The sequence below is a fragment of the Schistocerca cancellata genome, chromosome 3 (genome assembly GCF_023864275.1).
Source record: "Schistocerca cancellata isolate TAMUIC-IGC-003103 chromosome 3, iqSchCanc2.1, whole genome shotgun sequence".
Taxonomy (NCBI): domain Eukaryota; kingdom Metazoa; phylum Arthropoda; class Insecta; order Orthoptera; family Acrididae; genus Schistocerca; species Schistocerca cancellata.
The window spans coordinates 282,928,748-282,945,788 of record NC_064628.1 but is presented as its reverse complement, the minus strand read 5'-3'; the positions used below and the strand labels follow the sequence as shown (position 1 = coordinate 282,945,788).

General features: G+C 43.6%; 1 protein-coding gene across 1 annotated transcript in view; it reads left to right on the top strand.

Annotated features, from left to right (window-relative positions):
• Nucleotides 1–2,724, top strand: part of LOC126174950 (UDP-glucosyltransferase 2-like) — a 100,560-nt gene extending 97,836 nt beyond the window's left edge. The window contains exon 7 of the mRNA XM_049921409.1: nt 1,731–2,724. Coding sequence (XP_049777366.1) covers nt 1,731–2,007 — 277 coding nt within the window. The 3' untranslated portion in view covers nt 2,008–2,724. The remainder of the gene's footprint in view (nt 1–1,730) is intronic.
• The last annotated feature ends 14,317 nt before the right edge of the window (nt 2,725–17,041 follow it).

Here is a 17,041-nt window from a genome sequence, read left to right as displayed (position 1 = left end):
GAGCGATTTTAATTGTTTCTCTATCCCTCTGTCGTCTATTTCGATATCTACCATTTTGTCATCTGTGCGACAATCTAGAGAAGGAACTACAGTGCAATCTTCCTCTGTGAAACAACTTTGGAAAAAGACATTTAGTATTTCGGCCTTTATTCTGTCATCCTCTGTTTCAGTACCATTTTGGTCACAGAGTGTCTGGACATTTTGTTTTGATCCACCTACCGCTTTGACATAAGACCAAAATTTCTTAGGATTTTCTGCCAAGTCAGTACATAGAACTTTACTTTCGAATTCATTGAACGCCTCTCGCATAGCCCTCCTCATACTACATTTCGCTTCGCGTAATTTTTGTTTGTCTGCAAGGCTTTGGCTATGTTTATGTTTGCTGTGAAGTTCCCTTTGCTTCCGCAGCAGTTTTCTAACTCGGTTGTTGTACCACTGTGGCTCTTTTCCATCTCTTACGATCTTGCTTGGCACATACTCATCTAACGCATAATGTACGACGGTTTTGAACTTTGTCCACTGATCCTCAACACTATCTGTACTTGAGACAAAACTTTTGTGTTGAGCCAACAGGTACTCTGAAATCTGCTTTTTGTCACTTTTTCTAAACAGAAAAATCTTCCTACCCTTTTTAATATTCCTATTTACGGCTGAAATCATCGATGCCGTAACCGCTTTATGATCGCTGATTCCCTGTTCTGCGTTAACTTTTTCAAATAGTTCGGGTCTGTTTGTCACCAGAAGGTCTAATATGTTATCCCCACGAGTCGGTTCTCTGTTTAACTGCTCAAGGTAGTTTTCAGATAAAGCACTTAAAAAATTTCACAGGATTCTTTGTCCCTGCCACCCGTTATGAACGTTTGAGTCTCCCAGTCTATATCTGGCAAATTAAAATCTCCACCCAGAACTATAACATGGTGGGGAAATCTACTCGAAATATTTTCCAAATTATCCTTCAGGTGCTCAGCCACAACAGCTGTTGAGCCAGGGGGCCTATAGAGACATCCAATTACCATGTCTGAGCCTGCTTTAACCGTGACCTTCACCCAAATCATTTCACATTTCGGATCTCCGTCAATTTCCTTCGATACTATTGCACTTCTTATCGCTATAAACACGCCTCCCCCTTCACTGTTCAGCCTGTCTCTACGGTATACGTTCCAATCTGAGTTTAGGATTTCATTACTGTTTACGTCTGGTTTCAGCCAACTTTCTGTCCCTAGTACTATATGGGCATTGTGACCGTTTATTAATGAGAGCAGTTCTGGGACCTTTCTATAGACGCTCCTGCAGTTTACTATTAGCACATTAATATCGTTATTCCCTGTTGCATTTTGCCTACTCCTACCTTGCCGCGTCTCAGGATCTCGGTCTGCTGTGAGTCAACGTGCCGCCGACTTGAATGTGGGGCATGAGGAACACATTTTTCCTTCATCTACATGGATACTCAGCAAATCACACTTAAGTGCCTGGCAGAGGCACTCTAGAATGAAAAACGCACCGTGCAGGTTTCAGCAATACTCAGACTACTCACGTCCCTGTTCCTTTTGGTGACTTTTCCTCAATCGCTGTAGTATGCCTTAAAGATTCTTTTCTGTACAAGTTCCTACACAGGCTGAGACTCCAGTGCAAAAAGTTATACATGACAGAAGTGATATATGGTAGAACATTTTTAGATGTAAAAGCGTTTCCAATTAAGGAAGGTAGCTAATTCCCTTTCTCTGTTGCAGCTACCAGGAGAACATGAAGCGCTACTCTGCCATCTACCGAGTACACCAGGGCACGTCTCTAGAAAACGCAGTGTGGTGGGTGGAGTACGTGATCCGCCACCAGGGGGCTCCACACCTGCGCAGCGCAGCCCTCGACCTGCACTGGTGGCAGCTGCTGCTGCTCGACGTCATAGCCTTCATACTGGCTGTGGGGGCCACGGTGGCGTTTGTCCTCTACAAGCTGATGCGCCGCTTGGTGTCGACCGTATCTCGACCGAGCAAGATTAAGAAACAGTGAAACACTGTTTGCAGGAGCTTGTGTGCACGTGGCCACCAACCATACGTAGCAGCTATGGACTCCTGAGGTACTATGAACTTAGTTTAAATCTGGGTATTGTGAAGAAGTCCCTGTTGCACATAAGTAACATTTGGAGTGGTCACAGTATGGAACATACCTTCGTAAGAAGATGAACGGATACATCATCAGTTGCATACACTTGGTTGGTTAGATGGTGCTTTTACTACGCATCCCGCCCCGTTAGTGCTAGTGCTACTGAGGCAACAGTGTTCGAAAACTGATGTTCCTTAAGAAATTCTCTTTATTTACTCTGAGCTGCTGCTACGCAGTGTTATACAATTCTCGTCGCCCATTCGAATTCCAATTTGAGAAACGGGGCCAGCACCAGCAGAACCTGCCAGCATCCAGCTCACGCTCATCTGCAGTGTGATGAATTATCACCAGTATTCTGACTTTTCTATACTTAAAAACACTGTGCAAGATTTATATATCTTCTCCAACTTTTCACACAACAGTATGAACACGATGTTTCTGCGAGCTATTATGTGTGTGTGTGTGTGTGTGTGTGTGTGTGTGTGTGTGTGTGTGTGTGTGTGTGTGTGGTGTCCATGTGTGTAAATCTATGACGCTCAACAGCGATGTTATTAGTGGCCTTGCCAATATATTCCGCGGGGAATGTAATTAAAACATTTAAAATAAAAGTGAATTATGCATAAAGGTATTGTTTCACTTACAGTTATAGCCACCTTGTCCCATTATGCACTCACATTCTGCTATCCAACATGCCCAAGCACAAAGAATGTACAACTGCGTTAAACGTGCTATGAAAATCTTAACTAAAATATAGAATAAAAGCTAAAAAAGCATAACTCAGGAAAGTGTGACTGGCGCACAGCTAAAAAAAAAGAAAAAAAACAGGGTGAGTCTGCCACACTGATAGAAAATAGCAAATCAGATATTTCACAAAATGTTGAGAGTCGTACACGAGATTCACCTCATCATCTACTAAAATAGAATAACTATCGGTCAGTAAACTACCCTCTGTCCTTTAAAATGTATCATACAGAAATATGTTTTCCATTGCAGGATTCTTCCGCCAGAAGAGGAACTGTGTACAATCAAATTGTGGCCAATCCGAAGGCGAGTGATAAATATTTCTTCGACTTTGTAGCTGAAAGGGGAGACACCACAGCCGAGTAGCAAGTTTCACCCGCCGCAACTTCTTGTCCATTACTTCCTGCCACTCTTCTTCCCACTGAGACATGACCTGTTCCTCAAATCGCTGCATTGACAGTAATATTGATAGAGCATTAAACCTTTAATATGTTGCCATCGGGGTAATGAATAGCTGAAGACTCACTTCTTTTTTTGAGTGCAAATAGTAGTAATTGGGAAAGCAATGTAGATTAGAATTTAACGTCTCTACGACAGTTTGCTCGTTGAGTACAAGTTCGGATTACGAAAGAATGGGGAAGGGAATCGCCCGTGCCCTTTTCAAAAGAACCAGTCTGGTATTTGCCTGGAACGATGTGAGGAAATCACGGGTAATCTAAGTATGGGTGGCCAGACGGGGGATTTGAACTATCATCCTCCCGAATGCGTGGCCAGTGAGGTAACCACTGCTCCACCTGCTCGGTAGTAATAACCGAAATAATATGTTAGCTGTGATGGTTCATCTGTACTTTAAGGTAGTAATTTGTTTCTCACGCACAACAACAATTATTATGCGGACAGCATACCGTGGAGTCGGCCGCGACCATAAACAAAAGAGAACTTTGACTTCACGAAGGGAGAGGTGCGGTGAGGGGGAATAAGTTCTGCAACCCTCTCGAAGATCTATAGCCGATTCATTTCGTTGCGGTGAGAGTCCCATTCGAATCCCTTTATGTACCAGGATTGGTCTCTTCATGTATTTCAATATTAGAAAACAAACAAAAATAGCTATCCACAACACATAGCAAATTGGAGTAACACAGCATTTGGTAGTGTCTAGAGCAAAATTCTTTTCTGCGATTGGCAATGATAGTTCAGGCCCAACCTTTGTCGGTATTTTATGGAACCATAGTTCACAAAACACATCACCTAAAACTGCCACTATGTAGAATCTGGAAGATATCAACATAATTTGTTTCCGAATCAGTGAAAAAGAATGGCCAGAAACATAGGCGAAATACTCATTCAGAAGTGCCGTCGGAACACATATCGTCATTTCGTCACTGATTGGTGCCACTAGCCAGTTTCGCACATTCCTCTTGACCGATACATAGTACTATGTTGATCAAGAGTATCCGAACGACTTGATTACCCTCCACCATATTCAAATGCAACCCATATAATGTATTCTATTGTTCGGAACTGGGGCTTCGTTCCCGCCGTAGCCCTCAGTGGTTCACAACCCCACAATAGGAAACAGTAGTCCACTCACCCCACCACCGCCCCACACATAACAAGGGGTTATTGTGCGGTTCGGCAGCCAGTGGATCCCCCGGTAACGTCCCACACCAGATGAATGTAACCTCAATGTTTTCGTGGTAGAGCAATTATGGTGTACGCGTTCGTGGAGACAGTGTTTGCGCAGCAATCGCCGACATAGTGTAACTGAGGCGGAGTAAGGGGAGCCAGACCGCATTTGCCGGGGCAGATGGAAAACCGCCTTAAAAACCATCCACAGTCTGGACGGCTCACCGGACCTCGACACTAATCCGCCGGGTGGATTCGTGCCAGGGACGGGCACGCCTTCCCGCCCAGAAAGCAGTGCGTTAGACCGCATGTCTAACCAGGCGGGCTCATATAATCTGTCTTGTAGGTTCTGTAATTTCTTTTCGGTTCGGTCCTTTAAATATGCAAAATGCTTACCAACAGTGACCATTGCTCTGAATGGCAATAACTCCAGATATAAATCAATATCACGATGCTACTAGTATCAAGAAACACTTTATTACATTGCATGTACAATTACTGTCAATACAAAATAGGTTGTTGTTGAAGAACAAACACCAAAAAAGATTCTTTTACTCTGCAGTGCAACGGAAAATAGCTTTCAAATATCGGTCAGAGCAATTCAGTCTATATCAGGCTCATGTGTTGTACTGTGCGATATTTTGGTTAACCGAATACATTTTATATTCTGAATAGTACTAAATAACGTACTGTGATCCTCCATGCCACCCACCCAAGAAAAAACTGTTTCGTGTTTGCTCCCCTGTCGATTCCTGTTATCGTGGTGAAGCCTTCAGCGTCAGCAGTGCAGTAGGCAAAGAAATGATTAACTTCGACAACTACATCTACATGATTACTCTCGCGAGGCAGAGGATACATCCAACTACCTTCAAACTGCTTCTCTACGGTTCCACTCTCTAACGGTTCGCGGGAGAAACGAGCACTTAAAACTTTCTTCGCGAGCCCTGATTTTTCTTATTTTGTCATGATGATCATTTCTTGCTATGTAGGTTGGAGCCAACAGAATATTTTGCATTCGGAGGAGAAAATTGGTAATTGAGATTTCACGAGAAGATTCTGCCACAACGAAAAACACCTTTGTTTTAATGACTGTCATCCTAATTCACGCATCATGTCCGTCGCACTTTCCCCTCTATTTCTCTCTAATACAAAAGAGCTGCCCTTCTTTGAACTTTTGGTTATCCTCCGTCAGTTCCATCTGATGCGGATACCACCCCGCACGGCAATAATAGAGAAGAGGGCCCAGAAGCGTGTTGTACGTAGTCTGGTTTAGTCAACCTGTTGCATTTTTTAAGTGTTCTATTAATAAATCTCAGTCTTTTGTTTGCTTTGCGCACTGCATTATCTATGTGATCGTTCCAATTGAAGTTATTTCTAATTGTAATCCTTAAGTGTTGAGTTGAATTTATAGCCTTTAGATTTGTGTGATTTTTCGTAAAACCGAAATTGAGCAGATTTCTTACAGTATTTTCCTTAGTTAGAGCAAATTGCTACTTTTCGCACCATGCAGATATCTTGTCTAATTCATTTTGCAGTTGGTTTTGATCATCTGATGACTTTATAAGACAGTAAATGTTAGCAGCATCTGCAAACAATCCAACAGGATTGCTGAGATCATCTTCTATGTGGTTCATGTAGATCAGGAGCAGCTGAGGTCCTATAACACTTTCTTGGAGAAAGCCACATATACTTCTGTTTCACCGTACCGTTAATTGCTACGAAATGTGTCCTACGTGACAGGAACTCACAAATCGAGTAACACAAATCAGACGATACTCCATAGGCATGCAGTTTGATTAGAAGACGCTTGTGAGGAACTGTGTCGAAAGCCTTCAGCAAATAAAAAATTTGGAATCAATTTGATAATACCGATCGACAGCAATCATTACTTCGGGAGTACAGCGAGCCAGTTTATGTTTCACAAAAGCGATTTTTCCTGAACACATGCTGATTATTAGTCAATCATATCCTTTTCTTCGAGGTAATTAATTATGTTTGAACAAAATAAGTGTTCCAAAAGTGTACAGCAAATCGACGTTAGTGAAATGGGTCTGTAGCTCAGCGGATTACTCCCGTTTTCTTTCTTGTGTATTGGTGTGACCTGTGCAACTTTCCAGTCTTTACGTGCAGATCTCTCGATGAGCTAGCGGTTGTATATCATTGTTAGATCTGGAGCTATTTTGTCAGCATACTATGATTGGAAACTGAATGGTATGTAAAATGAGCCGGAAGCATTGCTTTTATTAAGTGATTTAAACTGCTTCATTACACCGAGGATATCTACCTCTAAGTTATTCATGTTGGCAGTTGTTCTAGATTCGAATTCTCGAATATTTACTTCGCCCTCTTTGGTGAACGAATTTCGGAAAACCATGTTTAATAACTCTGCTTTAGGCAGTCATCAATGACATAACCACTGTTATCACGCAGCGAAGGTATTGGTTGCGTCTTGCTACTGGTATACTTTACATATGACCAGAATCTCTTTGGGTTTTCTGCCAGATTTCGAGACAGAATCTTGTTGTGGACACTATTAAAAGCATCTAGAATTGAAGTTCGCGCTAAATTTCGAGCTTCTGTAGAATGTAGGCAATCTTGTGGATTTTGCATTCTTTCAATTTTGGGATATTTTTTCGTTGCTTCTGCAAGAGTGTTCTGACACGATTAGTGTACCAATGGACGCCAGCACCATCGCTTATTAATTTATGTGGTATACATCTCTCAAGCCGACGATACTATTTCTTTGAATTCAAACCACATCTGGTTTACGCTTAAATAGTAAGGTAAGAAGAAATGGAGACTGTCTCTTACATACGTGTCTAGAGAATTTTTACCTGTTTTTTTAAGCAGATGTATTTTGCGTTTAGTTTTGGTCGGTTTAAATGTTAGGGCATTCAGTCTCACTACAACTGCTTTTTACTCACTGATCCCTATATCCGACATGACGCTCTCCATTTTCTTGGGATTATTTGTTGCTGATACGTCAAGTGTGTTTTCGCAACCATTTACACTTCGAGTGGGCTCCTGAACTAATTGTTCAAAATAGTTTTCTGAGAAAGCATTCAGTACAATTGACGACGACGTTTTATGTCTACCGCCGGCTTTAAACATGTATTTTCCCCAATATATCGAGGGCAGATAGAAATCACCACCAACGGAAATTGTATAAGTGGGGTAATGAGACTTAAGTTTTCTTTGAACTGTTCAGCAGCTGCATCATCTGAGTCAGGAGGTCTGTAAAACGGTCCAATTATTAATTTATTCCGTTTGTCAAGTATAACCTCTACCCATATTAATTCACAGGAACTATCTGTTTCAATTTCAGTACAAGGTTAACTACTTCTGACAGCAATAAATACTCCACCACCAACTGTATTTACGCTGTCCTTTCTGAACACGATTAGGTCCTTTGAAAAAATTCTGCTGAACTTATTTCCGCCTTTAGAAAGCATTCTGTACCTGTAATGATTTGAGCTTAAGTGCTTTCTATTAGAACTTGGAGCTCTGGGTATTTCCTAACACAGCTACGACAATTTATAATTAAAATATAAATATTTGCTATCTCTACCTTCCTGTGTTTTCCCTGCATCCACTCAGACTGTCATCCTTTCTGTACTTTCCCGAGACCCTCTAATCTATAGAACCGCTGAGTCCCTTCCACGAAGTTCCTGCTATGCGTATAGCCGCTTCCTATGTGTAGTGCATCCTGATCTGTTAAGCGGAATCCGGAAACCCACAGCCCGATGGCGCTAGTCGAGAAATCTGCAGGCTACACCATCGCAGAACCGCCTGAACCTCTGATTCAGACCCTCCACTCGGCTCTGTGCGTAAGGATCACAGTCGGTCCTGTCGACGATGCGGCAGATGGTGAGCTCTGCCTTCATCTTGCAACTAAGACTAGCAGTTCTTACCATTTCAGCTTGCCGATCGAATCCAGAAAGAATCTCTTCTGATCCAAAGCGACAGAAAATATCTTCTCATCCGAAGCGACACACATTGTTGGCACCTACGTGAGCCACCACACTGCGGCACCCTGTGCTCTTCATGGCATCTGGAAGTACCCTTTCCACATCTGGAACGACTCCACCCGGTATGCACACGGAGTGCACACTGGACTCCTTCCCTTCTTTGCAGTCATACCCCTAAGGGGCCCCATTATGCGCCTAACGTTGGAGCTCCAAACTACTAGCAAACCCACCCTTCGCTCACAGCTCACAGCTGCGGGCCGAAAGGTTTCCTCTGGGACAGTTGGAGCATCTGCATCTCGCTCAGGGAAATCGTCAGTCACAGACAGCGCCTGAAACCTGTTCTTCGGACGAACCATGGCGACCTTCCGATCGGACTAACGGAAAGTCTTTCGCTGCCTGTCAGGCCCTGGAACGACCTCCCTCTCGATCACGGGTGAGGGGTCAGCCTTAGCGCAGGCAGTAACCGGGCGGCCACAGCAGTGGACCGAATGAAGGGCATGTGGGGTGTAAAGAAATCGTTACGCTTTGTCTGTTGTACAGAAAATATCTAACAGGTTCAAAAAAGGTTGAAATGGCTCTGAGCACTATGGGACTTAACTGCTGAGGCCATCAGTCCCCTAGAACTTAGAACTACTTAAACCTATCTAACAGGATCCAGCTTTGCGTTATAATACATAATCCACACTTTGTCTTTCCACTCATCCACTCACTCGCTCATTCACAACAACAACATGAGGATGATACAACCTATCTACAACGCTGCTTATTTGCGGGCGATGGTATAGAGCAGTACTAAATATTTCATTTTTTAGAACTTTATACCGCACGTATTTTTGTTTATGTGATAATCTTCTTCTACTGAAGGAGCCATTAAGAATTACCAATACCTCTAGTAATTACAAAAACTTATGAGTAAAGAAATAAATCAATAAGGAAGTATTATACGCCGAAAATCAATATTTGCTAAATTTTTCACACACTATCAAAGGAATCTCTACACGCTGTGCCATTGAATGAGATGACACTGTCTAACGCCAAGGTCGCACTCTAGATAACTCGTATAGTAGCATGGGCGAACATAACGTCCCATACAAGTCCAAAGACTGTAAAACTGAGGAAAGAAGACGTACATACAAAACAGAAAGGAGGCTAGAAAGTTCCACACAATATTATCCTTTGAACAAGCAACTCCAGAAGAACCGCAAAGGAAAAGGTAACAATGTCGATTCCGCTTATTCCATGAAGTATCATTCGCTATTGAGGGTGCCCAGAAGTATGAAAAGACGGGGTCTGCCACGAAGTTCAGCTGTACCCATACCAGATTACTATGCTCTGCTACACTAACGAAAGCTAGTACTTGCAGTAGTTAGATCCTTCAGTCAAGTGGTAGCTTTAGTTACTGCAGTATCGAGTCATAGTACTCCGTGTCTGTCTGAGAGCTGACACTACTTCTCACCAGGAGCGAATATCCTCTGTGATATTTAGTTTAAATACCTGAATTTCGCGCATGTTTGTTTGTTTATCAGGCACAGTTTCGCATTTTATTAACTGTCTGGAGTATTTTTCGCTGCCTTTAGTATGGATAAGAACTGCGACAGCTCCGTTCAGATGCGAGCTGAGTTGGTGACCCTTCGCTCACAGCTCCAGGCAATGTTGGTTGCGGTCACGCAACGTGAGGCAGCTGCCATTGGGCATCACTACTGGTAGGGGTCGGGGGGGGGGGACGAGGAACTTCCAGCTCGTTCCACATGCACCCGATCTTTACACTATTCTGGCTGCCCCAGGTACTGCGCGCACCCTTGGTCAGGTGGAGAGTCATTCCAAGGTTTGGCATGCAGCGAAAAACTTTCCTTACGGCCGATCACAAGGAGTCCACAGCCTCCACAGTTTGTCTGACGAACAGGTTTCGGGCGCTGTCTGTGGATGGCAATGGCCCACAGCCAGATGAAGTCGCTCGCCCTGTTCCAGAGGAAGCCTGTCGACTCACAAGATCTGGGCATTCACAGAGGGTAGAACTACTGGCAGTTGAGAGCTACAATATTGGGCTCGTAATGAAGCCCCTTAGGGACATGGCTGCCCAGGAAGGAAAGGAATCCAGTGTGCACTCTGTGTACATACCGGGAAAAGTCTTTCCAGGTGTGGAACGGGTGCTCCTGAACTCAATGAAGAGCACAAAGTGTAACGAACTGCAGGTGGTGGCTCATGTAGATACTAACAACTGCCAACATGAGTAACTTAGAAGTAGATATCCTCTGTGTAGTGAAACGGCTTAATTCACTAAAGGCAAGGCCTCCAGTTGAGATTGAATATCAGTCAGATTCCTTCAGAGTATGCTGGTACAATAGCTTCATACTTAGCAATCATATACAACTGCTCGCTCGTCGAAAGATACATACCTAATGACTGGAACGCTGCACAATTAATATCAATACCCAAGAAAGGAAATAGAAATAATCCGCTGAATTACAGATCCATGTCGCTAACGTCGATTTGCAATAGGATTTTGGAATATATACTGTGTTCGAACATTGTGAGTTACCTTGATGAAAACGATTCCTTGAGAAACGGCCAACACAGGTTCAGAAAATATAGTTTTCGTGAAAGACAAATAGCTCTTTATTCTCTCGAAGTAATGAGTGCTATCCAAAGAGAATGTCAAACTGTTTCCATATATTTATGTTTCTAGAAGTCTTTAAACACCGTTCTTCACAAGCGACTTCGATTTGAAGTGCGGCCTATGTCTCAGTAGTGCAAGCTGATTAGCAATTTACTGTCAGAAAGGTCACAGTTCCTAGTAATTGACGGAAAGACATCGAGTAAAACAAAAGTAATATCTGGCGTTCTCGAAGAAAGTGTTATAAGCTCCCTGCTGTTGCCAGTCTTCATAAACGATTTAGGAACATTGTAAGTAGCTCTTTTAGACTATTTGCAGATGATGTTGTTACTTACCGTCTTGTAAGGACATCAGATGATCAAAACTAACAACAAAATGATTTAGACAATTTATGTGTATGGTGTGAAAAGTGGAAATTAACTCTAAATAATGATAAATATGAAGTGACGCACAAGAGCATTTAAAAGGAAAACGGAAAATTTTGGTCATATGATAAATCAAACAAACCTAAAGGCTGTAAATTCAATGAAATACTTAGTGATTACAGTTACGAATAATTTAAATTCGAACAATCACATAAATAATGTTGTGGGGAAATCAAATCAAACAATGCGATTTATTGGCAGAGTACTTCGAAAATAGAACAGGTCTACTAAAGAGACGGTAAGCTTCTGGAGTACTGCTGTGCGCTGTAGGGTCCGCATCACACAGGACTGACGGAGGACATCGAAAAAAATCAAAGTAAGGCAGCTTGCTTCGTACTACCGCGAAACAGTGGGGAGCTCGCCTCCAGTTCACCACCGGCAATGGAGGGTGAAGCTTTGACAATGCCAGCCACTCGTGCTGGCGAAACGTCAGAAAAATCATTAGATGAACGTCGGCCGAAGAACCCGAGACAGAAGCCAATAGGCAGTTTGTCAACAAGTGGCCACGAAAGCCTTAACAATTTTGTATTACGCCTCTACGGGGAGGTTATTTGCAGATTGTACCGACGCCTTGACCAATGACGGAAGAAGAAAGCGCGACTGATGGCCTCTCTCGCCTTTCTGTCACGGTGCCGAGATGAATGTGCTACACCGAAGTTCTTGAGATGCAAGCGCCTATTCACCACCGCCCAAGCACATCGTATCTACGACAGAATGGAACGAGCTTTTCTTCGTGAGCGAATACATACAACACGGAGAGACTTGGCAAGAACGGATCAGGAACTTCTGGACATTTTCTATCTAAGTAGCAGAATGCATCGAGACGACTGGGACAAGATCGACAGCATCACTCACAGGAGCATGCAGAACGAACTCGAGCGCTGCACCGAGCGGCAAAAGAAAAAGTTTGAAAGATGCCGGAAGCAGACCGACAAGGCGATTCCCGACATGTCACACACAGTGGTCAACCTCACTGAACGACAATTGACCGAAGAGGAAGTGTCTGTTCTTCAAAAAGGAGGGAATTTCGCTATCATCCCGAGAACTATACCTATGGAGGACATCATTGCCAACACCGAAGCAGCCATTCGGACCCTTCCTTGTGAAAGGGCAAAGGAAATACGCACTGAAACAGCCAGGATACTGCGCCGAGCAAAACCACCAGCTTGTAACCTGAAGAAAGAAGAGGTACAAGCCATTAAGAATCTCAACGCCGACAAGAGTATATTGGTACTGCCTGCCGATAGGGGGAATGCGACCGTCGTAATGAAGACCGAAGATTATGAGCAAAAGATCCGAGACCTATTAGATCCGACGACGTACCGAAAACTAAGCGCAGATCCGACGCAACGTATCACTCGGAATACGAATCGATTAATCAAGGCGTCTTCTCTGCCGGCGGACATACAGAGAAACCTGCGCAACACAGAAGCCCTACCACCTCGGCTGTATGGATTACCCAAGATCCATAAGAACAACGTTCCACTGAGGCCGATCGTTAGCGCTCCTGGCTCACCAACGTATAAACTGACGAAACACTTGGCCTCTCTGCTCCAGCCACACGTGGGAAAGACCGACACATACATTAAGGACTCAGGCCATTTCATTGAGAAGCTGAAGAAACTGAAACTTGCGCCAAACGACATCCTGGTCAGTTTTGATGTTGTTTCGTTATTTACGAAAGTGCCACTCAGCGACGCTCTGGAGCACATCGGTTCCATGTTCCCTCAAGACATCAAAAAGCTCTTCCATGCATGTCTCACCACGAGCTATTTCACGTGGAGTGGCGATTTCTACGAACAGCTGGAAGGCGTCGCCATGGGTAGTCCTCTCAGTCCAGTGGTGGCCAACTTCTTCATGGAACAATTCGAAGCACAGGCACTGGACTCGGGGACTTGCAAACCTAAGGTGTGGTACAGGTACGTCGATGATACTTTCGTGGTGTGGAGCCATGGTGAAGAACAGCTCGGTGAATTCCTGAGAAACTTGAACAACCTCCATGCCAACATAACATTTACCATGGAAGTAGAAAAGAAAAAACCTGGGACACAGCGTGTATCGAAAACCGACACACACGGACCGATACCTGCACAAACTGTCAAATCACCACCCGAGCCAGAAAAGAGGAATGATTAGTACGCTCGTAACGAGAGCAGGACGAATATGTGAGCCTCAACACCTCAAACGAGAAATGCAACACCTGGAAACTGTTCTGAGGAGCAATGGGTACTCCACAAATTACATTAGAAGTGTAACAGAGCCAAACACTCGGCGAAGTAAGGAACCAGAAAAAGAAATGTCGGGTACGGCCTTTCTGCCATACATTCCCAGAGTGACGGACAGAATCGGCCGTATATTGCGCAAACACGGCGTAAAGACGATTTTCAAACCGACAAGGAAGATCAAAGAGTGTCTTAGATCGGCGAAGGAGAAAAGAGACCCACTTGCAATGTCGGGAATATACCGTATAACTTGCACATGCGGAAAAGTTTATGTCGGAATGACTGGACGATCCATTAACACCAGGATCAAAGAGCATAAGCGACATTGCAAGTTGGGGCAGGTGGAGAAATCGGCCGTGGCAGAGCACGCACTGAATGAGACCGACCACGTAATAAAATTCGCCGACACGGAAGTTCTGGCTGTAGAGAAGCACTATCACACGCGCTTGTTCAGAGAAGCTGTAGAAATCCAAAAACACGCGAACACTTTCAACAAGAAAGAGGAAAGCCTTAAGGTAAACGGATCCTGGCTTCCCGTACTGCAGCGAACGACCGTCGCATGTAGCAAGAGGAGAACCGCACCGGAAATGACAGCGGAGAAGCCCTCGGACGTTGGCGCGCCAGGTACATATAGTCTGCCGCCGCGAGCTCGCCTCCACTTCACCACCGGCAATGGAGGGTGAAGCTTTGACAATGCCAGCCACTCGTGCTGGCGAAACGTCAGAAAAATCATTAGATGAACGTCGGCCGAAGAACCCGAGACAGAAGCCAATAGGCAGTTTCTCAACAAGTGGCCACGAAAGCCTTAACAACTTTCCATGTGGGTTCTGATTTCTCTTATTTTATTATGAGGGTCATTTCTCCCTATTTGAATGGGCGTCAACAAAATATTTTCGCATTGGAGGGGAAAGTTATAATTTAGACTTCAGCGTCACTAGTTGCTTTCATAATGAACACCTACACTGCGTCGTCACCTGGATGATTATCCAGCCAGAGTGACTTAGATAATCTGAACCTCGTTAAGATTTTACTCCATTATACACGGAGTAGAATATGTTTATTGGAGACTGTAGTATAGCTCTTGTTTCAGAGTCTCTGGTAATTTGAAACATATTCGTTCTGTACTCGAAATCTGTACAAATCCTTTACAGCGTCTTCTGAACAATAATATAACTAGCTTTTACATTTTGGGAACCTACGTTCATAAAAGACTCGTCCTTTTATTTATACAAACGCAATATGTACTAAATAAGGTGACATGTCGATAAAAAATATGTGCGCTACGTTGAAGAGTTGGCGAATAAGCAGGCAAATTCACAACTGGATTCCCTCCTACACAGCGGACTAACAGATTTTGATCCAGGCATCGTTTGTCCAATGTTGTGAAGCACTCCTAAACAAAGAAAGAACATTTTGCAGCAAATGTTAGAGCAAAGTAATTCCAACAGTCTCTAAAAACCCAACTATGAGACACAGAAGACTTACACTTTGTTTGGTACAAACAACAATAACCTGACCATCATGTTTCACGGAACGAGGACAAATATTCTCATATGTATCTCAAGTATTTATCTACATGCATTGAAAAAAGCCTAGTACTTATCCCTCCATTCAGTGAAACCATCAGACTTCAGTACTTCCCTGCGACATTTAGGGCGAATTTTGTTGCAAAATATATACACTACTGCCCATTAAAATTGCTGCACCACGAAGATGACGTGCTACAGACGCGAAATTTAAACGTGAGGAAGAACATGCTGTGATATGCAAATGATTAGCTCTTCAGAGCATTCACACAAGGTTAGCGCCGATGGCGATACCTACAACGTGCTGACACGAAGAAAGTTTCCAAACGATTTCTCATACACAAACAGCAGTTGACCAGCGTTGCCTGGAGAAACGTTGTTGTGATGCCTCGTGTAAGGAGGAGAAATGCGTACTATCACGTTTCCGACTTTCATAAAGGTCGGATTGTAGCCCATCGCGATTGCGGTTTATCGTATCGCGACATAGTTGCTCGCGATGGTTGAGATCCAATGACTGTTAGCAGAACATGGAATCGGTGGGTTCAGGAGGGTAATACGGAACGCCGTGCTGGATTCCAACGGTCTCGTATCACTAGCAGTCGAGATGACAGGCCTCTTATCCGCATGGCTGTAACGGATCGTGCAGCCACGTGTCAACAGATGGGGACGTTGTAACGCCGGAAATGCATATCCTCCTATTTCCATCTATTGTACTATTTTTTTCCTTGCTTTGCTACCTCAAGATATGACATTTCTGTCCCTTTGTATATTGTAATTGTTTTACTATTTGTATATTTATGCATTTATGTCGATGTATAATTGGTTTGTTTCGTAAATATTATTTGTATTTTTTCGCTGGGTCTTGCCTAGGGAAAACTGCTATCGAACGATTACGGCGATAGGTCGTGTGAAGAATCAAAGTGTGTAGGATCTTTGGTAGTGTTAACTCTGCCGCGTGGAGCGCGGGCTGAGCAGAAGGAGTCTGGCTGGAGTAGCGAGTGGAGCAGGTGTGTTGTGTGACGCTCCCGCGAGTTGCCGCGCTTTCGGGGTTTGGCAGCATGTAATTGCGCTCGACTTGCGATGATAGTTTCTGACATGGTGTCGCGGACGGGAAACATTAACTAGCGCACATCAAGAGCCCGTTTCGTCTGGTGACCGTGTCGAGAAGAAGGCGCGCCAACATCCAGCTTCTGCAACAGCGACGGCCGACAATGAGTGACTGTCGCCACCTCCTCGATCGACGGCTTCAAACCTTCAATCAACCATCAAGGAAGACTGGAAGCAAGTAAAGTTTTAGAACTGTATGGCAGACCTCAGCTTTTCAAACTGTACCATTTTCGTAACTATAATTACAGCAACTTAGCATGAACCTTTGTTGCTCATTGTCCCAATTGCATTACCAAGCAGGGTCCCTTCCTTTTCCGGAATGAACCCGAGTGTCGTTGAAATTTAAACGCCAGCACTAAAGTAATATAGCTAATTCTATTTCACTGCTTTAATTTCAAAGTTCAGTTAGCTGGCTACAATATTCAGATTACACAAGCACAAATTAAGAGTGCGAGTTTTGTTACCATATTTTAGCTTACCTGTGACTGCAGCTCAGCTTGGTACGTACTAAATTTTACTATTGTCAATTGTTCAGAATCATTTAATTCAAGTTCAAAGTTAAAATCTCTTCTTTCTAAATTGCGTAGATTCAAGTAGCTTTTGAAATGATTGTTGAGGTAGTCCAAGACTAACCGTATTTTACTGAAGTTCGATGTGCTTCAGAAAGAAAGCTCACTATTAACTTCAGTCACTAAATTAACTTTCGATTTTC